This window comes from Vanacampus margaritifer, chromosome 11 (assembly GCF_051991255.1).
Source record: "Vanacampus margaritifer isolate UIUO_Vmar chromosome 11, RoL_Vmar_1.0, whole genome shotgun sequence".
Classification (NCBI taxonomy): Eukaryota; Metazoa; Chordata; class Actinopteri; order Syngnathiformes; family Syngnathidae; genus Vanacampus; species Vanacampus margaritifer.
Genome location: NC_135442.1, coordinates 9,404,148 through 9,431,090, shown reverse-complemented (window position 1 = coordinate 9,431,090; position 26,943 = coordinate 9,404,148). Strand labels below are relative to the sequence as shown.

The 26,943-nt window shown below is 38.9% G+C and overlaps 1 protein-coding gene across 2 annotated transcripts; it reads left to right on the top strand.

The window, feature by feature from the left end:
* Positions 1–14,996: 14,996 nt before the first annotated feature.
* On the top strand, positions 14,997–26,547 carry spopla (speckle type BTB/POZ protein like a). 2 transcript variants are annotated; one of them, XM_077580590.1, is made up of 12 exons: positions 14,997–15,176; positions 16,119–16,204; positions 17,041–17,154; positions 17,301–17,422; positions 17,592–17,743; positions 17,831–17,958; positions 19,030–19,207; positions 20,244–20,299; positions 20,387–20,509; positions 21,694–21,836; positions 21,968–22,021; positions 24,673–26,547. In XM_077580590.1, exons 3-12 carry the CDS (start codon positions 17,077–17,079, stop codon positions 24,815–24,817), a joined length of 1,179 nt encoding a protein of 392 aa, XP_077436716.1. In that variant the 5' UTR covers positions 14,997–15,176; positions 16,119–16,204; positions 17,041–17,076; the 3' UTR covers positions 24,818–26,547. The 2 variants fall into 2 exon arrangements, with proteins under 2 accessions (XP_077436716.1, XP_077436717.1); XM_077580591.1 differs by lacking the exons at positions 14,997–15,176; positions 16,119–16,204 and adding an exon at positions 16,296–16,411.
* Positions 26,548–26,943: the final 396 nt, after the last annotated feature.

Here is a 26,943-nt window from a genome sequence, read left to right as displayed (position 1 = left end):
AAGTCTTATGTTTGCACAAGATAGCAGTGTACACTTCATATAATGATAAATGAATACAAGCTTGATGAAACCCTCAAAAAGGTTCAAATGTGTCATCAAATTTAGCTCATTAATGACATAAAATACACATTTCCTGCCTCATTACATTGCACATTACAGTATACTCAGAAGCTCGTGACATGATTGAACTGGAGTCAACGTGGCTTGCTAGAAGCCGGCACCCCCCCCCCCCCCTGTCTTTTAAACTTTTTCTTTTTGTAAATTAACAGTGAATGAGATGTGATAGAAGTACGTGATTGTTTTCTTCGAGGAGAAAAAAAAAAAAAAAAAAAGAGTTCGCCCGGTGACCTCTCCTTCAAAAGCTCACTTGGCTTTAAAGGTACTTGATAACAAGTTATTATCCAATACAGCGGCCCTTTGAGAGCTACTGAAAAGTGGCAGAGTCGCCGCGTGCGGGGCTGTTATTAAGCTGCTGTATGGACTCTTAAGGAGCGCTTTCGACACTCCTTCAACCTTGGAGTGTTTTACAAGGAAAGCACACAGCTTCAAATTCAGTTTGGCCTCTTTTGCAGTGAATATTTGACATATTTTCAGCTTGTTGCCACGGAGGAGATACGAATCAGAATATTATATAACATATATTTTTCACATCTTTATTGCCCTATTTCCATCCAGCTTTTAGATTATGTGCTATAAGAATCTCATAGGAGTGTTCTTTTAATCCGAAACGCAATTTGGGGTGCTTGCAAAACTAAAACACTTAACAGTGCTAATGGGGATGTCGGCAATAATGGAAATATACTACACGGTATGCTGGAGTGAGTTGCTGTTGAAAACCCTCCCATGAGGATCTTTGCTCCATGTTCAATAATGCAGCTCATAGAGGATACAAGGCCATTTGTTTAGGATCATTGTATACGTTGCAGGCAATTGAGCCGCCAAAGCTCCTCCATGAACGTTCCACTTGGTTAATAGGGTTAGAGGTGGCGGGCCCGGGTGCTAATAGGAAAAACAGTGAATCCAGGCAGAGTTTCATCTCTTATGTCTCCACTTGATTAGTTTAACAGCTCCTTTGATCTTTTGCTGTGATTGAAGTGTTTAAGTGGAACGCGGGGGGCGCAGCGGCGACGCCAGGGAGCAGGCGCCGAGTAATGTGCCACCGCATGCCTATGAGGCACAATGTCTTAATGTCAGGGGGAAATTAAAACACTTTTCCATTACCGGGGCTCTTGAATCTTAATTCATTTGTCCACATGCAATACAAAGTAGGTGACAAGGTCAGTAAATAGCTACTGAATGAGATGTGAATGTTGACCTTTGAGAGCAGGTTGAAATGAGTTGACTACGTGCGTGTATGTATACTCTTTATGCTGCATGTGAGAGTGTTTTCGTATTCCCTTTTTAGCAGTGGATTAAGTATTTTCAGAGGTGATTTGCATTTATTATTTAATGTACACTAGACATGTCTTGCTAATATTTTGATATTTGAATCAGTTAATAACATGGGGGGGGGGGATTAAAGACCTTTCCAGTTAAACTGATAGTGACTTTCTATCAAAATACTAATCAGATTTATTAGAATATAAAAAATTACATTATATATCGACTTAAAGAGGAAGTCAACCCGAAAAGCAGCAAAATTCACCCATTTTTATCCATCTTAGGGCGGCCATTTTGCCGCTTGCTGTTGACCAATCACGGCACAGCTTCAGAAAACAGGTAATTTTCAGTCAACAACAAGTGGAAAAATGGCCATCCAAGAAATGGATAAAAATGAGTTGATCTTGCTGCTTAACTCATATTCCACAAACGCAATATTATTCAGAATGTTGTATTATTGTAAAGAACCTTTTTGGGTTGACTTTATCCATAATTCTTGCTCTTCAGTCAATCGGTATTTCGGTTTTCCTTGAATCTGTGGTATTTATAGAAGTAAAATGAATTAGGCTGCATTGTTTGAACCTTATTCACACAGTTAGCCTTAGCTAGCTATCATGCTCATTAGACTTTATATAACCTTTAGCCTATTTACAGTACAGTTGTGATTGAATGAACTACATGGGTTGTTCAATGTAGAATTCTATCAAAATCTGGGGGGGAAAAAAATATGAGTATTAAGCATCAAAGAGTTAACTGAGTTTGTGTTCTACATTTTATGGAGTTTTGCGACATTTATTCCAAATGAAGGACTGCTATCAAGCTAGCTCTGTCAATACAAGAGCTGCTGTTATCCTCCCTCAGTAAAGGGTTCTTTCTTCTCTTCACAAATCTCAGCTGCCACTTCCAGCTGTGCCATTTTGCGTGGCACCCATCAGCCATCAAATGTCAGGAGTTTTAGAAGTCATAAGCTTGAAGTATCTTTGGAACACACAAACAATTTGCTAGCAGTAATGTTGTGTCAATACCCCCGTGCGCAAGACAGATGTGGTTATTATTTTGTCATTTCAACATTTCACATCAGTTGGAGAACCTCACAGATTCTGCTGTCCAGTGCCCGAATGTCAACTAATGAGCGGACAGGTGGAAAAGAGCAGCGAATTTGTTACCGCTGACAGAAAGCACTGATGGATGCAACAGCTGGGAACATCCACAAAACAGCAGTGGCAGGCGGGAGTGCATAGATCACCATGGGCTGCTACACTAAAACCTACTGCATGGGGAGATACAGCAAACAAAAAATATATATAATAAATAAACACAACTTTTTAAATGTTTTCTTTTCTGCCTTTTTTTTTTGTAATTAAAATTTTTGACATATTTTTGGGCAATTTCATGGGCATTATTTTCTGCCTTTCCTCTTCCTTTTTGGACTTTTTATGGTCACTTTTGGGACATTTCTGGGTAATAATTTTAACTATTTCATCTACCTTTTTTTCTCTCACAACCTAAAAATTTGGACTCTGGCATTTTTCAATATTTAATTATTATTATTTTTTAAATCTAAACCATTAATTCATTTAAAGAATATTTATCTAAAAAATAAAATATGTGAAAAAAAAATCATTTTAGCGATACACAAGGAGCCACAAGAGAGAGATGGAGATTGATTTAGAGTATAGTGTAAAAATGAAAATAATAGAGGATGATGGTCCAGCCATCCATTTTCTATGCTACTAGACTACTAGGCTGAAATAAATGTAATCTAACAGTAAAAGCATAATTTTCTGGTAAGAATTTGTATTTAAATAAAATATTCCACGCATCACCTTGTACCACAGTGCAAAGCATTCATCTCGTCATCATAACCTGAATTTCTCATCTGTGCTTTGTTGCATCTTGCTCTCTGCGCTAACACAAGCTTACATCAGGAGAGATTATAAACCGCTTCTTGTTAGAACTCCAATCACTCCAATTACATTTTCACCAAAGTGACTTTTCCCAGTCATCCGGCCGGGGATTTCTTTAGCCATCAATTAGAAATGTCGCTTCTAATCTGAGTCAGCTTCCCAGACACTGGTCATTTCCCATTAGAGTCATTTTCCCCACAATCCCGTGGAGCGATAAACATCTCCGTGGCTCGATAGAGGAGACGTGGAGGAGACCGTAATTAAAGAGGTGCCATTTACTCTCAGTCAGGCCCTCTCAGAGATCTGAATCTGCAATTACCTTTTAGAAAATAGCATTGTCAGGACAAGAATCGCATTAATAATGGCCCGCATCTTTCTGGCACAGTACAGAATGCAATCATTTCCCCTGAAGTTGCACTTTGATTGTTTATCGCTTAACTCGGGGGTAATCAGCCACTCGTCTGGTAGTGAATGCACACAGGAAGGAAGCCATCGTGCTGGCTACTAGCTGTGCAGGTAGTCTTGTATGAGGAGGCTAACCAAACAACATCCTCCTAATCATTGTGATATCATGGATAGTCCTTTTCTCCCTCTCTCTCTCTCTCTCTCTCTCGCATGCTGCCTCATTCACGCAGCGAATCAGCCCACCCGTGCATGACTTTCCACATACTTTATCAAGTGCATAAGGACCATTTGCACAGAAGGCAATTAAAAGCTTTAGTGGTTCCTGCAGGCAAAGGGGTAGTTTGGAGGCCCCAGTCGACACATGAGCCAGCACCTTATTGGAGAGGGCTGGATTTGTGCAACAAAATAGCTTCCGTAATTTATACCAAATAGACTGTAGGTGGGGTGTGCGGGCCAAGACGAACGCATCTGCATTAATCAAAGTGAAATTACCCGGGACGTTGGGTAATTTGTAGAGGGCCTCGCCTCGCACCTGCCCAGAACAGGGGAGGGGAATGAGTGACTAAACACAACTAGGAATGTGGTTGCTAAGTGGCAATATTAAATGAAAGCGCCAATTGGATTTTATTCCTCATTCCAAGAAAATAAATGAAAACTGTAATGGAATCGCAATCAATATTAATACAAATTTGGGGGCTGAGGCACTACAGTGGGAGCTTCTTCTTCATAAAAGCTTTTTTTAACCATACATACATTTTTATAGAACAAATCTGAACTGATACACATGTGTAGATGATAATAATAATAATAATAATAATAATAATAATAATAATAATAATAATAATAATAATAACTAGAAAAATTCCCACGGAAATTTTGAATGGGACTGCTGACTCTTGTAAATGAGCTGAACAGTTTAAAATTTAAACGACTGGAATCGGTCAAGAAATGTGGAAGTTAACCATAATCAACATCAACTAAAAGTATCTCACTGTCCCTTTAAGAAAAATGCACTTTTCACGCACACACATTTGACTTGGAGACGTCACGCATCCACATTCCATTGATATTGTATGAGAGACGCACACCTCGAACAAAAGCCTCTCACGACTTAACGGTTGAAGATGCAGATTCAAGAAATGGCTCGTTAGAACGGCAAGGGTTTGGGGAACGCGAGCATGTTCTCACTTTTTTAATCGGATGAAAAATTACCAAATGAGAGCAGGTTGAAAACTTATGATTTATCCAAAATAAAGAGGAAAAAGGAGGCGAATTTAACATGGAAAAGATAGGCGAGTTAGTCCGACTTCTCCTCGCTTAAAGTGAAAATAAAGGTACTAAATGACACCTTAGCCAAATAAAAGTTAGTTTGTCTGAAAGAAGAGACTTGTCACTACAAAATGTGAGAATTTGATGTCTAGTGAGCAAAGATTGTGGCCATGGTGACGAGTTGAAGTGAAACTTTTGACTTTTGGAAATATATTTTTTTGGTTCCCGCCATTCAAAGCCTAATTGCTCCACAGAGTGTAATAGAAGGCTATTTCACTCACTGTCTTTGAACCCGCACAGGGGGGAGAGCTTTCATTCCTTAAAATAAATTTCGACACTGAGCTAAAGATGGGAAAAATTGCTACAAAATGAGCTAAAATTCATATCGGTCGGAGAACGTATGCACGCGCAGCGTGTCTTGGAAAAAGGTGCTTGATCTGTAATTTGTACCCCCTTTCTCCATTCATTTCCTATGGGAGTTTTTGGGGAATTGCCTCGCCATGGTAACTCGGAATTCCTAGAAAATTAATGCCGCACCGAGTCAGATCGAGCCGCATCGTTTGATTACCTCATTTGTCCCGGTGCGATCTACAGTACGGGCCGCATTTTTGCGGAAAAATCTGGGGATTTTCTAGGGTGGAGAGTAATATGTGCTGCTTTCAGCAGTCCCATAATAATAAGGTAGCCACTTGTCGCAGCGCTAGCCACCAGCGAGCTTGAGAGCTAGCGGGCTAACAAAGACTGTGAATACGTTTACAGTACAGATACATGCAGTCAAAACCCTTTTAAAACACAATTTTTGCCAATATTTGGGTTTTAAAAGGCCATGTAAAGGTGCAAAAACCCATATATGTAAAAGACCCCTGTGTTATACCTTTTTTCTAATCCAAATTCTTCGTCATTAAAAATGAATGGGCCGTTGGTTTGCCTTTGCCTCAAGAAATGCACAATAAACAAAAATGGCGAAAGTTTGACGCAGGAGGAAAGCGACTACTTTATTAGTGTGGTGAGTGACATGAAAATAATGTCTTTTATCGACGGTAGTAAATAAGAAGTGGAAATGGTGTCTATTTGCATAATTATACCGTCCGAGCTATTATGGTTATTCTGAATCTTTCAAAAAACAGAATTTAGACCTTAATCCAAATATTGACAGCATGTAAACTCAAGTTCTGATGTAGTAGGTGAGAGGGGCATCTCGTGCATTTTAGCCACACCCAAAATAATCAGGAAAACTAAAATGGTGTAAGTTTAATGCTTTCTCTCCACAGTTGTATTCTATATACTTTTCAATCTTTGCAGGTTTTTCACCATTTTTATTCTAACATTATTTAGAAACAAATGTCTGAATTCACCTTACAGGATCTTCAAAGGTCCCAAAACTCAGTAAATATAACTTCTTGATTTGATCACACATGCAAATGCGCTGGATGCTGATTATCAAGCAGTGTGGGGAAATTAGCCGAGCGAGAGATAAGCATGTCCTTAAAACGACCATATGCAAAAGTGGCGATAGGGAGGATTATCTTCCAATCAATCCACATGCAGTGATGGGTATAGGCCAAGATCAATGTCATGATTTTTGTATTTATTTACTTTTGGAGCCCATTTTTCCTCGCACCAATCCTCCACTACATGTGACCAATGTTGTTCATGGCATTAAAAAGAGGAGACGTCGAGGGCGTTGTAGAGATCATCTGGCCCTTCTTTGGCAGCAGGTGACCTTCCTAGTCTGTGTGCTATACATGACTCTCACCAACCACTTTTTTTCCCCCAGCCTTCAGAAAGCCCGGCTGTCTTTATCGCTCCACGGGATCAGCAATTGCTCACGGACAGTCTCTCAGTAATGCATCCATGCCGGGTATCTCTTCACTGCACCGCTATGTGCTTTGCAAATGCGATGTACAAGGAGAGAATACAAGAGAGAGAAGCAGTTGTTGTTGCATTTCAAGTAACTTTTCCCGTTGAAGCTTCCACTCAAAAATCATATCTGCCGGCATCATTGGAGCGATACAAAAAATGGGCATTCATACTGAGATTTTTCAATGTTGTCGTTCTTTTTTTTATTTTTATTTTATTTATTTTTTCCCTGGAGAGCTCAGTATTGTTCATTCGGTAATTTTACCGATTTGACATGTCATCATCATTGCTCTCTCTTTTTTTTTCTTCTTTTTTTTCTTCTTTTTTTTTGTATGTGGGTGAGTACGTGTATTCATGAGTTCACCTAAAACCTATTAAAAAATCCCATACCGTTGACCTAAACCGAACACTTCCAGCCAGAGTCGTGAGGCCGTCAGGAGACCCGAGGAAGGACCAAAGAAAAGAAAGGAAAGTGAAATCCAGCACCGACCAGACACCACCCACCAGGCCACCAACCAGAATGTTGTCATTCTTATTGGCAATTAACAGCCGACACCCCGTTTATATTTGTCGTCATAGTAACCTCTAGACCAGTGGTCCCCAACCTTTTCTGCACCACGGACCGGTTTAATGTCTGCCAATATTTTCACGGCCCAATCTAAAGGTTTAGCTGATAAAGACAAAATAAAATGACAAGAAAAAAACTGTGGTATTTTCTCTATAATAATAATGAACGTAAATCTACTGTGTAATCATGTGCAACTTTATTAACGGTGTCCGTAACGTCGCGCCAACAACAGAGTTGTCAAGTGAGATGGATGTAACAGACAGAATCCGGCCACTTTTCAAAATAAAACATCATTTTCGAAAAAAATAAAAATAATGCAATTTTTTTTCTTTCTGTACCAAATGACTCACGGCCCGGTACCAAATGACCCACGGCCCGGTGGTTGGGGACCACTGCTCTAGACCACAAAATCAGATCCACATTGGCAAAACAACAAACCGAGTTCAAGAGTACAGTTTTAAGCTTTTGGTGACTCACAAATTATGCAAAGTGAAATATGGAAAAACATTTGGACCCCTTCCTGTTTTGAGCGCTTCATAAGTGTCGTACCACAGGCTTAATTGGATGAATTTCTCTCTTGACGAGGAAGTGAAGCCCCAGGCACAGATAAAAGACTTCTAAACTCTCTTTTGTGCGGCGTGCAGATGAAAGGCTGGAGAAGACAGGAGCTTGTCAAAAAGAAGCGGCTCCCGGCGGTTGTGAAGCGGACCAGAAGAACGACAGGTTATCATCAGCCCGCTGCATGAGAAAATGAGTTGTGTCGCCGTCAAATACTGATGTCTTATTCTTACCTCTGTTTGCACCCCCTTCAAAAATGACAGGTGCTTCATTGTTTACAAATAGGTGAGGGCTGTACTGTTGCTCATAGCAACGTCATTTTGCGATGAATTTAACAACTTGGTGTTTTTTTTTGGGGGGGGGGGGGGTTGATTTTCCAAGAGTTACATTGAATAAGCTGGGCATGAAACGGAACAACTAGTAGACTGATTCATGTTCATTTTTAATCTTTAGTATTTTTCTGATAACCCTAATAAGTTATTTAAAAAAAAGCAGACATCTAACTTAACTATTATCAGATATGGTTTTGTCTTAATTATAGATCAAACTATTAAACAGCAGCAGTAAATCAGCATAGAAAATGGATTGCAAGAATACAAACATTGGCTTCATCGTTTCTTCTTTTATTTTTTTATAATAATAATAATAATAATGTTCAAGAGTGTGTAATGCTTCATTTCATACTCAAACTCTTTAGAAGATGGACATTGGTTAAATTGCTCTCTCATTTTCATAGCAAGCGGCATATTAATAATGGATCCAGTGTGTTTCGCTCACTGCTCTGTGGAGATGAGCTATGAAGAATGGCAATAATTGGCCATGGCCATGCTGGCAACAGAGCAGCTGCTTCGTGCTGCACAATCAGCCCTGTCAGCATTGTGAGGAAAAAAACTCAAAGATTGGTTGGAAGGGAAACAAGGGAATCACTTAGTTAAGAAAAAAAAGAAAACGGAACCAAGTTCAATTTCATCTTATTTGGCGTTTCATTAGACAAAAGCTTCTGCTCTCTTTTCACTGTTCATTTTGCAGCAACGAAGTCTGCGGGAGATATTTGGCTCATTGCACACATTTTGTTAGCGTCAATTTGAATTGTCATGTCACATTTGATTCAAACAGGGGCAGTGTTTACTGCAACACCAATCACTATGCATTTGTGGATATGCTGTTAGAGTCCGTTACTATTTTACTTGTTTGGGCTTCAGTCAAAGCATAAGTCAAATAACCCAGAATTTTTTTTATTCTGACTGTTTGATATGATAAACCTTCCAAAAAAAAACATGCAAGTAAGGTAATTGAAAACTCTAAATCAGGGATGTCCAGACTTTTAATTGTGAAAAATTGAAGGATTCGAGGGCCACTTGGAACTTTTTTGACGTGAATTCATTAAAAACACCAAAATCGGTCAATCAATTTATATATTGCAGTTACATTGAAAACTTATTGCATTGAAAAACATGATAAGGCAAAAAATATATATATATATATTTTTCAAAAATAAATATTGGGGTGGTCTGCAACTGTATCTCATTAGGGGCCGCCCCTGCACTCAACACTGTATACAGCAGCCGAATCCCATCTTTACAGTATATCCCGAACCAAAACAAGAGCAATCTGTCGTAATCAGATTATTTTTAAAATGGTTACTTTGAAGTCATTATTATGATAGGTTCACAATTTGGAGATTGACAAATCTCAAAATGAATATTCCATTATTCACACCACTGCAGTGTAATTAAGAAAAATATCACAATTTTACTTGTGAATAGTTAAATTGTATCTTTTCATATCTAGAAAAGCTCTACAGAATAGAAAATGAATTTATTAGTCTCCATCAACTGTACGAATGTAGTTTTTAGAATATGCTGCAGGCTGCTGAAAAAAAAAAGATGGCGGGCCGCAAATGGCCCCATGAGTGCCATAGTTTGGACACCACCGCTCTAAATGGTCCATAGGTGCCAATTTGTGTGTAAATTCTTCATACAGTATGACCATAATTGTGACTGGCTGCCAACTAGTCCAGGGTATACCCTGCCTCTTACCTAGAACCATTTGGGTAGGGTGCAGGCCTTCATTGGGGGACAAACTGAATATGAAATAGATGGATGGATGGCATGCTAAGCTAAATTGGCATTGCGTCGCTACAAAAAAAAATAAAAAAATAAATAAATAATGGCGCCAAACTTCAGCTCGGATTTTATTTTGTCAACCACATTTTTACTGTTTCCATTTTTAAAAATCAAGGGGAGGAAATACTTTAGGCACTCGAATCAGACAAAAAGCTACAGTACAACAAACTATATGTTTTTAAATTGTGCCTTTATGGCAAACTTCAATGGTCAAAGCAGTGGAAATGACAGCCTCTCTATAGACCTGGATTGCAATGAATGCGCCGAACAAGCTGCCATGCACTGTAATTATGACGGCAGAGATTTATTTTTGAACTAGTGGTTGACAGGCGTTCTTAACATGGATTTACTGAGGTACAAATTAGCATTGATTATCCTTACTTAGGTTGAATAAAATATGTCACATCAAGTTACCAAATGTCCTGTGAGGGTAAAATATGGAGCAATACATTTGATTTTTTTTTTTTTTGTTCAGGTCTTCTATAATCCCTTCTTTGAAATACATCCACTTTTCATATTTGGCCATTACCATATATTTTATTACTTAGATCCAAATCAGACTTAATTGGAATCTTTTCAGATGACTTTTTTTTTGTTCAATGTTATGACTTCATTTCCAAAAGCCGGGAGAGAAGGAGTTAGACTATATGTCACACTCAATTTTGCTCTCAACCTCACGATGACCAAGTTCTGATAAGGTCAGCGGGGCTCATCTTGTCACTGTGGCCTTTTTCTCCTACCTTATAACTTCTGTCTCTATCTGTCTTCATCACTAAGGCCATTGAATTCTTGCCCGGAAGAACATTAATACTATTTGAAGGTCCACTAATTAGACTAAAATAGATTCATGTCACCACTGTGGTCATAGAGTAATTCCCTCTGGTATCAAATGTATCAAAAGTAATAAGAATTTTTTTTTCCCCCCCTCCAGATTTTAAAAGGCGTGTGAGGTGCCCAGCTGTACCTCCATAGATGATATTAAAATCATTCAAAATATGATCTTGAGCCGTCTTGCATTTTGTCTGCTGACATATGCAGTAAAGTCTCCTTGCCCTTAAATTAAAGAGATTCAAATCCCTGATAAGGATCCCTGTATCTTCTTGTCTAGTGGTCTTATCTACCAGCCCCTCCATTTCAAGACAGGTCAATGAATCATCTCTATGATACCTGATATGAGCTTCCATATCAAAATGTGCAATATATGTAACCGAGATCAATTTTTTTCCCCGCAGTTTTTCAGGGGTTTATCTTCATTACTGTACAAACATTCAAGGCGAGCGCGTATGAATGTAAACTGATTGGAGCATAGGAAACTTTATCGCTCATTCTACAGAATTGTGTCCATCCATCTGAAGGGGAATTAGTTATCACAGGCCTACAGGGAGCCATTATAGAGTCTTGTCTCAGTGAATGGCTTAACCCAAGCCGCTTTTGTGTTTTGCTTTAGACGAGAAACATCAGAGAGGCCCACGGAAAGACAATGCGAAGGCTGGCTGAGAATTAACTACAGTTGGGGTTTTCATCTATCACATCAAGAGTTGTCTTGACACGTTTCATACAAAAGTGAACACATGCAATAGTGTATCAATGTGTTTTCTGACACATTCACCTTGAGTCCTTAGTTCAATCTAAAATCAAGACAGGATCTGAAACCTTGACAATTAATAAGAGACACACCCGGGATGGTATTCTAACATTTAGGGCCTTAATCACAGTGAGAACACGTGAGAGGCAAGCACCATGAATGAATATTAGACTGTCTAGGTACACTGAGCACAATATAACAAGTCTTAATCAAGGTTATTTTAGTTAACTAAAACTAACGAAAAAACTAAAACTAAAATTCAAAACACGATATTGTTAACGAAATGAAATAAAAACGAAAATTATTTTTAAAAAACGAAAACTAACTGAAAGTACAGTTTATGTTTACAAAACTAACTAAAACTAATAGTGAAACTAACTAAAACTAAACTACCACTAAGCTTTTATGAAATAACAAAAACTAATAAAAACTAACAGAAACACCCTGAAAACTAATTAAAACAACATTTAAAAATGAAATAAAAACGAAATAAAATGAAAAATTCCCAAACTATAATAACCCTGGTCTTAATGTGCCCAAAAAAAAAAACAAGGGGTGCTACATGCTTACCAGTACACCGTATAATACAGCTATGACACCACAAGTAGGAACTACTGTTTCTACTCTGAATTTTTGCTACAGTTCGTGTATTAGACTAGAGCTTACTAGACCGTGAAGGGGTACAGGATGTTGCAGCCAGCATCAAATAAAGTGAAGGTCGTGTATTTGTTACCCTCATTGGGGACTTACCTGACTTAATACACCTCTTAATACCACCACAACCATGTTGCAATTATAGAAAAACATCAATATTTTTACAAAAATGCAATATAACAAGACTTAACTGTGCCACTGACATCATAAGGTGGATTTAAAAATCAATATTTATATAACAACATGACAAAAACATCAAGCTTTTAATTAAATACCTCATACTCGCCTGTGATGCTGATTATTGAATGTACTGTTTTATTGTGTGTAGAGTGCTACAGACATGTTTTGTTGGTTGAATTTGTTCTGCTCTGACCAACCAAGTACAGGACAGAAAAATCATTATCTTTTTTTTTTTTTTTTTATTTATTTTTTATTATTTATTATTTATTTATTTTTTATTTTTTTACTCGCTGATGGTTCCAAAATTGTATTAAGCCTAAAAATTCCCAATGTAAAAGTCTTCTTCAATTTTGGCCGTATCTTGGCTGTCATCTATTACACTGCACCCTGGTGGCCAAATTGTGCACACCAGGATGAGTCACAATGAATTAATCATGACGAATGAATCGCTATTTTCAGTCATGTCAAGTTCCCATGTAGTTTGTAGTGGTGAATGTTTTGTTACGTTGAACCTTTTTTGGTCTTTGTTAATTCGTTAATTTTATTTCGGCTGTTGTACTTTTTGTTTTTTGCTTTTTGTAATAAATCCTGCACTCCAGCCTTGCCTCACTACTTTTTTGCGTTGGTCCTCCACTTTTGCCACAACCCAAGTTTCTGACAAAACACATTGCAAAAAATGTTTGTTGGGTTTTTAAGAGAGGTTGGAACAAATGAATGGCATTTAGAAAATCGAACATCCAGATACACATACTGGACGCAGTTCCACCAAGAGAAATGCTATAAAATAAAAAGAATAAACTGATGGAACAAATATTTGAATTGAAGTTGTAAATGTAGGTCAGTTCTGTTAGTTTAGGCCAGTAGAGAATCATTGTTTTATCTGGTTAACCTTCTCAAGCTTGCAGCTAGCCACTGTTGCTGTTGATGCTGCGTAAGTGCTGACCTTTCAATGCGCCTGTGGGATGCCTCAAATTTGATATGGTCTAGACGACCCCCCCCCCCCCCCCCATTACAGGTATTTGATTCTCTGTTTACAGCATTTCTTCACACATGTGAGACTTATCAGCATGGATGTGCATGCTGCTCATGCTGTCACTTCCAAGGTGCCAAACGTCTTATCCAGAGGAATCAAGGACACGTGGCAACTGGTTGATAAACTGATAAATTACTTGTTGGACACTCATGACACTTATGAAGTAAACCAAGATGCAGAATGCCAATTCAGTGGGACCCTATCCTGTTCATAGAAGTGGTGCAATTTTTCTTTTCAAATCATACTGATTATTAAGTGGTATAGCATGGCTTGCCAGTGCCTAAGGTGAGTCAAACAATTTATGCTTCCTTATCCTCACCACAACCCAGCACAGTTGGCATAGTTCAATCAAAACATTGATGCAATCAGACCAGTATTGTGCAAAATAATAAAAACGCACCACTTCAACCAACAATGAACAATCATCACAGGTTGAAGTTTATTTTACATTGTACTACAAAAAGGAGTCCGCATTCCAAATTGTTACTTCCAATGCCACAATTTCAGTTACTATTGAAACACAGCATTTATTACAGAACTTTTGTAACATGATGTATTATGTCCTTTTATGGTCTGGCCGTGTTCCCTTCTGTCCAGCAATGTAGAAGTGAGACAAAAGAAATCAGAGTTTGTGCATTTAGTATCAGTCACATTGTGTTGGTTGCAATAGATCTTATCCAAGTTTGTGTTGAGTTAATTGGCTGTGGCTTTCTCACTGAGAGACCAAATGCACATACAGTACATATCTACTTCTTGTGTTATTAATTTTAATTTTATTTTTTACCTATTTACTACATTAATTTATTTATTCATTTTGTTTTACCTGTCTTGCCTGCAGAACTGATCTTTACTTTATGTAAAGCACTTTGCATGCCGCGATGGTTGTTTCAAAGTGCTATCTAAACAAAATTGAGTTGAGTTGAGATATTTTCTAGAATGAAAAATAACTATTTTGATAAAAATATGTTTTCTTTTTTTTAAGACGTGCGTTAATATTAATTGTATGTCAAGAACTTTTCTGAGGGTAGCCTATGTGCACCTTCTTTGTAGTCATATTAGGGTTTGACGTGAGTCAAGCCTTTGGTGACGGTGGACAACGCATGTTGAGAAAGGACAACCTGGAGAAAAACTTACATTAGCACCCTTCACAAGCTCACCAAGGTATTGAATCGAACCCATGCTATGCTTTTTTTTTCTGCTTTTGTGTACTGTACGTGTAATTAGTTTGTGCTGTTGTAATGAACTCATAATTCGTGGTTCGATTTTTATTTTTGTATTATTATTATTTTATATTTATTTTTTGGGGGTATGGTCAAGGACGGACACAAGTTACACGGGGAATGTTGGACTTACTGGTTAGTTATATATTTTTTTGTAAATGACTTAAGAGTGACAATAATAAATAAAAATGTTACTTGTATGTTGACATGTTTGGCAGGCTCTAAAATCGCGCGTGCGCAGTAGACACCGCCTAGCCTGCTAAGCTATCAACCGGATCAAGCAGACAAGCTAGCCCAGATATAAATTAGACAAAGAAACCTTGTGAAGAGTCTCACTGAAAAAGAGTCCAAAGTGACGGATGGTGACAGGAGCGCCTGTGACACTAAGCGACATACCTTACTCGATACATACGGAAGTATGAAATTGAAAGGTACGCCGTCACGATGAATTTTCCAACTTTTTTGGCAGTCGATGTACATGTTAGCATGGGCTAGCTGCTAGTTAGCCGACGTTGTTTTCCCAGTAGCATATCGGACCGAAACGTGAGGGCTTTCGTTAGCTCGCTCGGCTAGCATTCTGTCAAAAGAGCTGCATAGGCCCTTTGTTTTACACTATGTCAGGATAACCGCAGTCAATTTTGGACCCGGTTCTTTTGTTGGTTTGATGCGACACAGCGATCTCGGTGTACATGTGTACGTGTTCACGTGAAGACAAATATGTTGTTAAATGTTTGTGTCAAGCTAGCTGATTGTTGTTAGCCGCATTTGCGGTCGAAGGCTAACGAGAATGTAACATTACGCTGGTAAGTGAAAACTTAAATGCTAGTTTGGATTCAGTACGATCGCGCAAGTTGGTAGACTTGCTCGTCTCTATATGAGTTAATGTTGGTAACTGTCTTTTTTTTAAAATGAGATGTTCGTGGTTATGAGGGCGTTCATAATAGTGGGACAATATTGATCGAAAACGACGTTGACACTTGATGTAATGTTAAGTGGTGTAAAAAAAAAAAAGAGGCTGTTGATCGTCTAGTATCTTAAATACCTTTTTGAGTTAAGGTTATTCTATGTTGGCAAAATATTTCTTCATTCAATACAAACAAGACTATCCAGGCTAGTGTTTTCTCTTTTCACCTTTATTAAACACAACTAAATGACACAGCAATTTATTATGCAGGGAATTCACAGCCTCAACTAACCGAGCACAAGTTAAAGATGACTATTTGATTTCATAACATTTATGTTTAGAAGGCAGTTTATTTCACTAAGTAGTGACACTTCGTATAGATGTACTACGGTTTTGAAAGTTCAATCTAATTATTCATAATTACAGATGCTAGGTGATTTCCAAGTACTCTTCTTTGTTTTTCTTGTAGCCTGGAACATGAAGTTGGGACCATGAAGTATCCTGTGAAAAACTAGACGTATACTGCGCCTTTTACATTCTTAAAACTACTAAGAGGTGAGCCTTTAGTTCACGTTTGTAAATTTGACCCTTGTGCTCTGCTGTACATGAATAATATACCACAAATTCTAACTGGCAAATTTGTGTTTGCATACACTGGAGTTGGCTGTTACTATTATTACCACTCCATTGGATTGTCTGCTACATACAAAGCCAGACAACCTGTTAGATCAGTCCTGTGTGGGAGATGAAGTTATCACAGCAGTAAGTCGCAAAATATACACTGTAACAAATTATCCTTCAAATAATTTTCCAATGGTACCCACATGAGAAACTGAAACTGTTGTTGTGAGTCATGCCAACATGTTCTTAATTGTGTTCCTGCCAAAGTAAAGTGAGTTAGTTAATATTACAATGTGCTGTTGAATCTGTTTTTTTTTTTTTTTTTTTTTTACCTACACCTGGAATCCTTGTAAAGGAAGTCTCCTCACTTGGAAACTATTCACTTTAATGCAGTACATTTAGTGTGGAGAAAAAACCATGCCTCATTAGTCACTGAAAATCTCCAAAGTTTTGTTTATTCACAAAACATTTGGTTTTAGGCAGCCGGCATGTGTTCACCAAACAAGTAGAAACTTGCGGAAAACAGCAACAAGATGTCTCCGTACATGTTGATAGAAAATGTCCGCTTGGTTATGTCACTGCTTATCTTGCAATTCTCACTAGCAGTTTGTTGTCAGGATTTATTTTTTTTACCACTCTTACAACTGAGCAAAGAAGGCAGCCAGCCTACAAGTTTGTTTTTTTTTTTTTTGTCTTTGAATGTGTTCTGCCTTGTTTTCGGTGACGTGAAATTCTGTTTAAAAACGCATTTTCTTTGTTGCATTGCCTAGTGCTTTAGAGACACGAGTGCTACCTCCAAAGTGGTGATGTCACGGGTTCCCACCCCCCCTCCTCCTGGGGAGATGTCAAGTGGACCTGTGGCAGAGAGCTGGTGTTACACACAGGTTTGAGCAATCAGCACTTCACTTCTTTTCTCCTCACCAAAGCCACGTCATCATTTTCCAATAGCTTGTAACGTAATCACACATCGTGTCACTGTGGAATCCTTTATACTAACGAAACACTTTGTGTTTCTTCTTTTGGCGCCAAGGTCAAGGTTGTCAAGTTTTCCTACATGTGGACCATAAACAACTTTAGCTTTTGCAGAGAAGAAATGGGGGAGGTACTGAAAAGCTCAACCTTCTCCTCTGGCCCCAACGACAAGATGAAGTGGTGAGTGACTCATTTTCACCAATTACATGTATTCTTTAATATCTGCATGACAATTAGTCAATCTGTCATAAAGCAGGGGGCGCATTCCCGAAGGCTTATTTGGACAAAAGTAGTGTAGAGCGCGTGACTCGGTTTTTAACTTTACTGATGGATTCCGTTTCCTGGACAGGTGTCTGCGAGTCAATCCAAAGGGACTTGATGATGAAAGCAAAGATTATCTGTCATTGTATTTACTTCTTGTTAGTTGTCCAAAAAGTGAAGTCAGAGCAAAATTCAAGTTTTCCTTGTTGAATGCTAAACGAGAGGAGACGAAAGCGATGGGTAAGTGCGCGCGCCTGCGACATCATCATGTGCATGCTCCGCTGCAACTTGGAAACGTGTTAAACACGCCTTTTGTTTTTGTTGCAGAAAGCCAAAGAGCCTACAGGTTTGTCCAAGGCAAAGACTGGGGCTTTAAAAAGTTCATCAGGCGAGATTTCCTCCTGGATGAAGCCAACGGACTTCTGCCTGATGACAAACTTACCCTTTTCTGTGAGGTAATTGTCAAACCCGAGCCACTCTAATTATTCCTTGGAAAAGGAAGGGTTTTGTTGAGTGTGGAGGAATCTTTAGCCAACTCAACATTCCATTACAATTTAAAGACCCCCCCCATAAACAAATTTTTTTCCTTAGTAATTTTAAAATAATTGGGAATGTCTGTTTTCATGATTTAGCTGTTCTAAAAACTGCCACTGCGAGAAAAACTTTTGAAAATTGATTATTTGCAATACAAGAGTGGCATTCTAAAACAGGGATGGGCAACTTAAATGCTGGAAGGCACAATTTCTCATCAGCGCTACTGGGGGGCTTCATGCACTTCCTAAACGGATACATCACAAAAATGCTATTTTAGATACTGTATGGACTAAATCTGTGATCTTTTTATATTTCATTTTACCTATTGCATTTCTCGATGCATGTATGAAATATCAACTATCCTAACTTGACAAAAACGTGTTTGACGCAAATAACTATATTTTTCTTATTATGGCACAAAACTGCTGAACAGCAAACCAACATTAAGCGCATGTTTTTGTGCACTCACCCCCCACAAAAAGCAACTCGCAAAATGTTACTTTTATTGAGGTTCTGTTTGTCCTGCATATTATTTCAAATGTGCAAAAAAAAATGGCCTGCTTATTTTGTAGTATAGGGCAGTACAAAAGCTAGTGCAACTGCAACTAAGCCATTGTTGTGCCATCTAGTGGTGTATGGTGAAATTACACCTTAAAACTACAGTCGATCCCTTGCAGTTTTGCTCCCTCAAATTCTCATATACATTTTTTCAATATTTTATCATATTTTGGTTATTTTCCTTTTTTTTCCTGGGATTAAAAAAATATATATATATTTTTTACATTTGTTTACCCTTGACTTTTCATAGAAAACATTGAATGTTTATCTGCCTTTTTGTTAGAATATTTTTTTTTCGTGGATTTGTTTAAAAACAAACAACTTTTGAATAATTTGTGCTGATGTGTTTAATGGCAATCTTGTCTGCCAGAACGCTCGTTTGCCTTTCACAAGCCTGAGTTTTCTGACTTGTGCTTGTTGTGTCTTGCGAGCAGGTCAGTGTTGTCCAGGACTCTGTGAACATTTCTGGCCAGTCCAACATGAACATGCTGAAGGTACCGGAATGTCAGCTGTCTGATGACTTGGGGAACCTTTGGGAGTGTTCACGCTTCACCGACTGCAGCCTGTATGTGGGAGGGCAGGAGTTCAAAGCCCACAAATCCATCCTGGCAGGTATCAACGACTTCAGTTAACATTCCGCAACGCTTTGGCCCAAACCGTTTTCAAACTCGCCCGTTATGAAGTTAGCATCAGAAAGGTGGGTTTTAACCCTGGAGAACCCAAGAACCCTTTTCTTCTTTGGAAAATTATGAATTGTACATTAAATGACTGCTATAAGTTCACGGAACACCAAAATATATGTTTTTTTCAATGTTTTTTTCAATTTATTCCCTAATTTAGTATTAGGGCGAAATTTGACCCTTTGGGATTTAGGGGTATCATTTCGAAAAATCTGAATAACAAAAAATGTCAGTAAACTATTTAGAACTTAAGAAAATAATCAATCAAATACACAGCTACATTGAACAATATAATTTTTTTGTTTTATTTGTTGCATTTTAGCCATCTTGTCACCACCACTCTGGCTCATGTAAGTGCAATATTCATCCACTAGATGGCCCCATGCAGGGGTCAGAAGTGGCACTCTGGACTTTTGAAGTTAAATTTGTAAAAAAAAAAAAAAAGGTCTTTGTTATTTGAGTAGCAGAATTTATAGGGGCCAAATTTGACCCCGTGGGTTCTCCAGGGTTAATTTGTGTAATTGCTGTATCTTGTTTTGAAGACGCTCGCTCCCTGCGAATCCATTAGAGAGGCGTGATTTATCCCGCATTGTAAATGTCGGTGTGAGGGCATTTAACAAGCGGCCATGACAGAGAAGTGCTGAAAATGGCCTTTGTGAGACATGTCATGCCTCACGTGAATGGCCTCCCTCACAGAGCCGTAAGCACCTTGAAAAGTGCTAATCCACCCGACCATCCTGCTTGACCCGACTCACTGTGATCCAGGAAACCGAGAGCCGAGTTGACTATTTCAGCTTGTGTCTATTCGACACGGTGGCCGCAGTTGCTGTGGTCAGATAGGGGAGGCGGGGATATTGACGACGAAGCACTAACTCTGGTTTAACACATTGACAAGTGCCGTACGGTGTAAAGAATGTTTTTGTTGACTGCTGTTATATTTATCACTCTTGGATCTGTGTTTTTCACAGCAAGGTCGCCCGTCTTCAATGCCATGTTTGAGCATGAAATGGAAGAGAGTAAAAAGGTACAAAGAGACTCATTACTGTATTTAGAATGTTATTTTTATTTTGTCGTCTTTTAAAAAAAAAATTCTGTTTTCCCTCCCCGGCAGAACCGTGTCGATATAAGTGACGTGGACCCCGACGTCTTCAAGGAGATGATGGGCTTCATCTACACAGGGAAGGCCCCAAACCTGGAGAAGATGGCAGATAACCTGCTGGCAGCTGCAGACAAAGTAAGCACAACAGCAATTTTTACTTGCAAACCTGCGAGACGCAAACTGTCATATGTCGGTTATTTTTATTCCATTTCTTTCTGGCTTGCTATTGTTTATGAATGTTATTACCCGCAGTTTCTAATGGGTGAGCGGCATACACTCAACCAGCGGTTATCAAAAGTAGCTACTCGGTGGCCACAAAGCATTTCCTCACCAGATGTGTGACAAAATGCCTTTTTAATTGGCACAATACGTGCTCTTAATATATTTCATTTTTCATGATACAATTCTCAATGCATGTATAAAAGACCTTTACCCAACAACCACCCGGAATTTTTTTTTTTTCCTGTACAAAGGGTTCACTTGCATTAAAAAAAAATACCATTCAAGGATGTCACATAACTGCTGAACAGCAAACCAACATTAAGTACAATAATTAATTTTGTATTTGTTGTTGTTGCAAAAATCAACTCTCAAAATTGTAATATTATGGAGGTACTATATTTGTCCTGCATGTCTTTTCAAATCTGCAAAAAATTAGTAGGCCCACGTAGGGCAGTGTAAGCCCCATCTAGTGATGGAAGGTGATATTACAACTTAAGCTACCGTTGAAATTTGCATTTCCGCAGATTTAAATAATAATATTAATAATTAATTAATATAAAAAAATAAAGATTATTTTTTCCCTCTTGTTTTACCAAGACAAACAACCCCCCCACATTTACCCCCATTTTTAGTGAGCATTATTTAGAATGTTTATCAGTGTTTTCTGAAGATTTTGTTTATTTAAAAATAAATAAAAAAATATGTAATAAATAATGCGATTTATTTTTATTTATTTTTTTAATCCTCTTTCCCAAAAAAATCTTTTTTTTTATTTTCCAAATTAATCAAGGGGTTGGGGGCAACGCGCACGCCACCAGTTGCCCATCCCTGATATAAATCATGATATAATCATAAGTGTAAAAATAAATAAAATATAATCTACGGAAGTATCTCTGAATAGGTAACAAACAACTTCAAGGATTGGAACGACTCCATATTGTCTTTTGGCCAGACGTCTCCAGTCCATACTGCTGTGCTTCCTTCCTCGCCATTATTCTGGTCACTGCATCCTCTGTTGTAATCACAAATTCGGATGTTGATTGGTTTGGCTTTGATACTAAACGAAAGCCCGCGCTTGCTCTCCGTGTGCTTCGCAGTACGCTCTGGAGCGTCTAAAAGTCATGTGCGAAGAGGCTCTGTGCAACAGCCTCTCGGTGGAGAACGTGGCCGACACCCTCATCCTGGCAGACTTGCACAGCGCCGAGCAGCTCAAAGCACAAGCCATAGATTTTATCAACAGGCAAGTATCTCTGGAAAAGAAAAAGAAGGAAGGAAGGCGGAGGGGGGGGGGAAAAAACTCGCATGATGAATTTCTGCTGCCATTTCTGTTTACCATCCCTGAATGCTTACCTTTTTATCTCCTTGCCATAGGTGCAGTGTCCTCAGACAGCTGGGCTGTAAAGATGGAAAGAACTGGAATAGCAAGTATGTAATTAGCTGATATGTGACACAAGATGAATAACGCGGCCTTATCTGGGCCCCTCGCAGATGCATTAGAATTCATTGTTTTAGCCCTGGCGGACGGCGCACTATTTGCCTTTTCACTTTGAGGCGGCGTATCATTGTGTCCAAGTTATTAATAGACTCGTACCTGGAGCAACCCTGCAAATTGAGCCTTTTCTCCCGTTTTTGTGTGGTCGCCAAGTTTGCCGTTGCAATGAATATTCTTGTGTTTTCGTGCCGCCTTGAATATTCCATATGTCTTTTGAAGCCCACCCGCTTTTCGAGTGAGCAAAAGTATTGGAACGCGTGACGGATGGGCGTGTCTAGTTGCTCAGGTGTCGCCTTTTACATTGATTGCTCAAACATTAGATGGCGCTTGTTTTTGGCTTTGAGTTCCACCTGCGAGAACCGCATTTTGCTGTTACGCAAACGTGAAGACCAGAGAGCCGTTGGGAGGAAAATGGGAAAATCAAATTATTACTATATTTGTTGCATTAGCTACCACTACTTGAAATTATTATTATTAATGCCCCCCCCCCCCCCCCCGGCAATTTACAACAGATTATTATTATTATTTTTAATTATTATTTTTTTACTTGTATTTATTACTTAATCTCATTAAATGTGCAACTGTTTTATTGCATATAAAACTTTCTAAAAAAACAACAACAATTTACACATTTAACATTTATCATCTTCAATCATATTGAATAATTGAATTACATATTGGTGTGTGTGTGTGAATAGTTTACCCCAAAAAATTATTTAACTCTTTGACTGCCAGACGTTTTCAGAAAAGGGATGTCGCCAGTGCCAGCCGATTTAAGCATTTTGACTGATCTTTCAAGGTCCACAGAAAATGTTTGGACTATGGAAACACACATACTACCAAATGAAAAGATTGAACTCTCATCTTTCATCAAAAAAAAAAAAGTTTGTTTCTACCTTATTCCGTTTTCAGTAATCAACAATAGAAAATGGTTAGTTTCACCGAAATGCTCTGTTTTGAAAAAAAAAAAACGGAGAAAACAAGCTTTTTGTGAAACGATGTTATTTCATGCACTCTAGTGAATTGTACACTTCTTTTTGTCCATGAATGATGCCACAAACACCTAAATAGTGCTTTACTTCTGTAATACACCACCAACAACAATGAAAAAGTGTTTTTAGATTGCAAAATACGTTTATTTCCATTCAACAGTGTAACAATTTGACAAAACAATTTCGCAAACTATTTACAAATGTGTGCAACTGTGGTACTATTTACAATTATGTGGATGTTTCAAATACAGTTTTTCTTTTTGTAACGCTCCCCTGCGTGCAAGGAGACGCAGCAGGATTTGCACAACAGATTCGTTTCACTGCGATTGCCCCTTTCGCGTGCAGACGTTATACTTTCTTGACGGCCTTTTTTTCCGGGGAATAGCAAGTAGCAGACTGTACACACTCCTCCGATGAATATGCATTGGACTCGGGGCACTCTTGGTCGTCCGCCTGAGCGTGCTCGGTTGTGCTCCGCGTTTTCCGGTGTTAGCATCGCTAGCCGGTGAGGCTTTATGACGTGGTCATAGCCGCCGCGTCAACGCTTCTAACTTCGGCGTCACCCTCGGAGCCACCACCATCATCATCATCGTCGTCATCACTGTGCTCTTTAGCATTGGTCGATGAGCTGCTTGCAACCGGTCGCCATTGTTCGCTTCTTCAGCCATCTAGCTCCGCCTCACGTCTTCTACTGCTGCGTCAACGCTTCCAATCGGAGTCACCATCATCATCATTGATGATGATCATCGTCGTCATCAATGTGCTCTTTAACACTGGTCGATGCTTTTCATCTTTGAAAAAAATGCTCAAGCGTGAGCTGCTTGAAACCGGTCGCCATTTTCGCTTCCCATCCCCAGCCATTGTCCCCTCTAGCTCCGCCTCACGTCTTCTACTGACGCCTACCCAATCTTGTCGAGAGTCATCGCTGCCATCTAGGGGCCAAAAATAGTCATTAGGCTAACTAGATCTGCTTGAAACTTTCACCACAGCTGTCCAAGGCTTTTCTCCACCCGTTTCCCCCCCAAAAATTAAAAAAAATTGGAGAACGTCCTTGGCGACCCTCCGTAGGTTTTTACTAAACGTCATTTAACGTTTTTGGCAGTAAAAGAGTTAATGAGGAAAAATGACACTATACTAAAAAAAAAGAAATATTGCATTAAAAACACAGATACGAAGATGTTTCAATTCTACTCATCAGTACGGCATTAATATTAGTTCTTTGCAGAGGATCAATAAAATGACTGATATATATATATATATACACGCACACACACAGGTGTTAATGGACCATTTTTGTTCAATCTGCTGCTTGAGGTACAACATAGTTGCTATGAAGCGTTAGCATCAAGTTAGCAAACTAAAAGTCCAAGCTAAGTGGTTGTTTGAAATACAAAATATGTGTAATTTAAAAGTAAACATTAACTGGTAGTGGCATTAACTGGCTTGAATATATATATATTTTTTAGTTTGAAGAGGAAAAAATAATCATTTTTGATTTGGAGTCACAAGCTGCTGATTTGCTTCCACATGTCATTTCTGTTGATTGATTTTTAATGTCAGTGCATTAAGCCCGATTGTGTTTGTGCTCGCAGCCACGCTACCGACATCATGGAGACAGCGGGCTGGAAGTCAATGATCCAGTCGCACCCTCACTTGGTGGCCGAGGCCTTCCGCGCCCTGGCCTCGGCGCAGTGCCCGCCCTTCGGTCCTCCCCGCAAGCGACTAAAACAGTCGTGACGGCCCGGGATTGGCTGGCTCTGCAGAGGAAAAGACTAGTGAGGATACCACTCTTTTGGAATTCCACCAAAACTGAACACACTTGAATAGAGAAGAGTGGAACCTTCCTCACCATGGATGTGTGGGGGAGGCTGGCACAACGGACACCTGAAAACAAAAAAAGACAGTCTTGCTTTGCTGCCCCCGACTACGTCGTGTTCAGGGTGGGGAGCAAGAAGAGCCGTCTGCTACTGTTGTTGTTTTTTTTTTTTGTTGTTGTTTTTTTTCCTCTCCTGTAATTCTTCAAAATGGCCTTAATTAATCTGCTAGGGTTGGGCGATATGGACAAACAAATAAAATCTCCATTTTTGCACTCATTCAGGACTATTACGGTTTTAATCCAATAAACCCAACAAACATTTATTTAAAGGTTTCATTTATTCAAAAAATAATTTCTGTGCAAAAATGCTCAGGCAACAATGATGTATACTAATTCTAAATTAGTTTTAACATAAACGTAACATTCAGTTTGTTCTTAAATGCCACAATTAAGTAGCTATTGTAAACATGTCTTATAAAGCAAAATTACAACTCACAAAAACATTTGAATGTAACCGAACATAAGAACAGCTTTTAGTAATCCAGAAGACAACATTCGATTTCGCAAATTTTCAACGATTCCATTTTTACAATGACGATGTATCGAATTAATTCGATTTATTGCCCAGCCCTAATATCTGCCATTGCTCCGGAGTCGCTCCGGAGTTCATTTTTTTTGTCTATTTTACTCTGTGCCTGCCTTGTCACAAAGACCAGGCCTCCTCCAGGTTGCACTAGTTCCCGTCAATAGTCGTTTTCATATGGAGTTCGATAGGAACGTAACAAAACAAAAAAAAAAAGGTTGAACTAAATGGGAAATATTATATATTTGTAATGTTTAGCCCGTTTTGTGACCAGACATTAAAGAGCATGAACACTTTCAGTGCAAGGTCAGTTCTTAACACTTTTTAAAAGATGTGTATGCCCCATATTGATGGCACCATTTCTATGTAAATGACAGCTGAAGCGTCCTCAGAAGACCATTGTACGTCCGGGACGTCTGTTGTGTTGCGTCTGTGTGGGGACGAGAACAAAAAAAAAAAAGTACATCGACATTTGCCCGTTTAGGAAGGCCCTGTGTCAATTTCAAGTCTTTGGCCCTTATATAGGAAACGATGAAAGTATTTAACCAGGCTCACATTTAAATAGCATATGCCGCTCATGTCCGTTAACCAGCTTGAATTCAATTGGAACAAAAAAGACTTCAGTATTGCCAAGCTGCAAATATATATTCTCATGAAATATTGTGGTTTAGTCAAAGTGGAAAGACTAATGCATGATCATGTTATTGTCAAGGAAAAGTGTCCAAGATATTTGTATTTTCTGACATTTGTGCAGAATTAAAAGAATTGATCATGTACAAAAACGAACGGTCCTCTTAATGTTTGGAGACGTGTCAGATGCTGCGCATCACTTCTGCCGGCGACGTCATTCTTTGTTCCGAATGAGAGCTTGTCCTAAATTTTTTTTTTTTTTTTTTTGCGGTGCATCGTAGCGTGGATGTGACGCAAAACACAGCAGGAGCGTTTGTACAATAAGAGGGCAGCATCATTCTGCGTCGTGTCAACATGTTGAAATGTATGTTTGGAAGCAGCGAGATGGAAACTGTCCGCAGGAATGGCTGCGTTAAGCAATTAAAACATTTTCCAACATACTCGTGTCCTTTTCCTTTTTTTTTTCTCAGATAGGCCGACGCCTTTGAAGGTCATGTTTTCCTCACACAAAAAAAAAATGGTCTGGTTGTCTTCAAATGTGAGCCGGAACCCCATGACGTAAAGAATAACGAAGCCTTCAAAGAAGCGTTCACCTGCTGCCCCCATTAAAGAGCGCCACCAAATCGTACTTCACCTTTCATCATCCTCTTACGGTCTCGGGTGGGAGATTTCGGCAAAGGCTTTTCAAATGTGTTAATGACTTTCAATTATAAAACCGTAACTATTCTAACAAAGTTGTGCTCGCTCAACACATCGAAAGCTGACGCTTGGAACTGGAGTGTGTTGTCACATCTTGCAGGGAGGAAGTGACTCTTTGACTACAGAAATGGTTGA

Excerpts from the sequence above, each read along its gene's own strand:
- spopla (XM_077580590.1), top strand. The coding sequence starts at position 17,077 with ATGTCACGGGTTCCCACCCCCCCTCCTCCTGGGGAGATGTCAAGTGGA. Across the intron at positions 17,744-17,830 it reads AGAGGAGACGAAAGCGATGG|AAAGCCAAAGAGCCTACAGG; the intron begins GTAAGTGCGCGC and ends TTTTTGTTGCAG. Across the intron at positions 22,022-24,672 it reads GGAAAGAACTGGAATAGCAA|CCACGCTACCGACATCATGG; the intron begins GTATGTAATTAG and ends TTGTGCTCGCAG.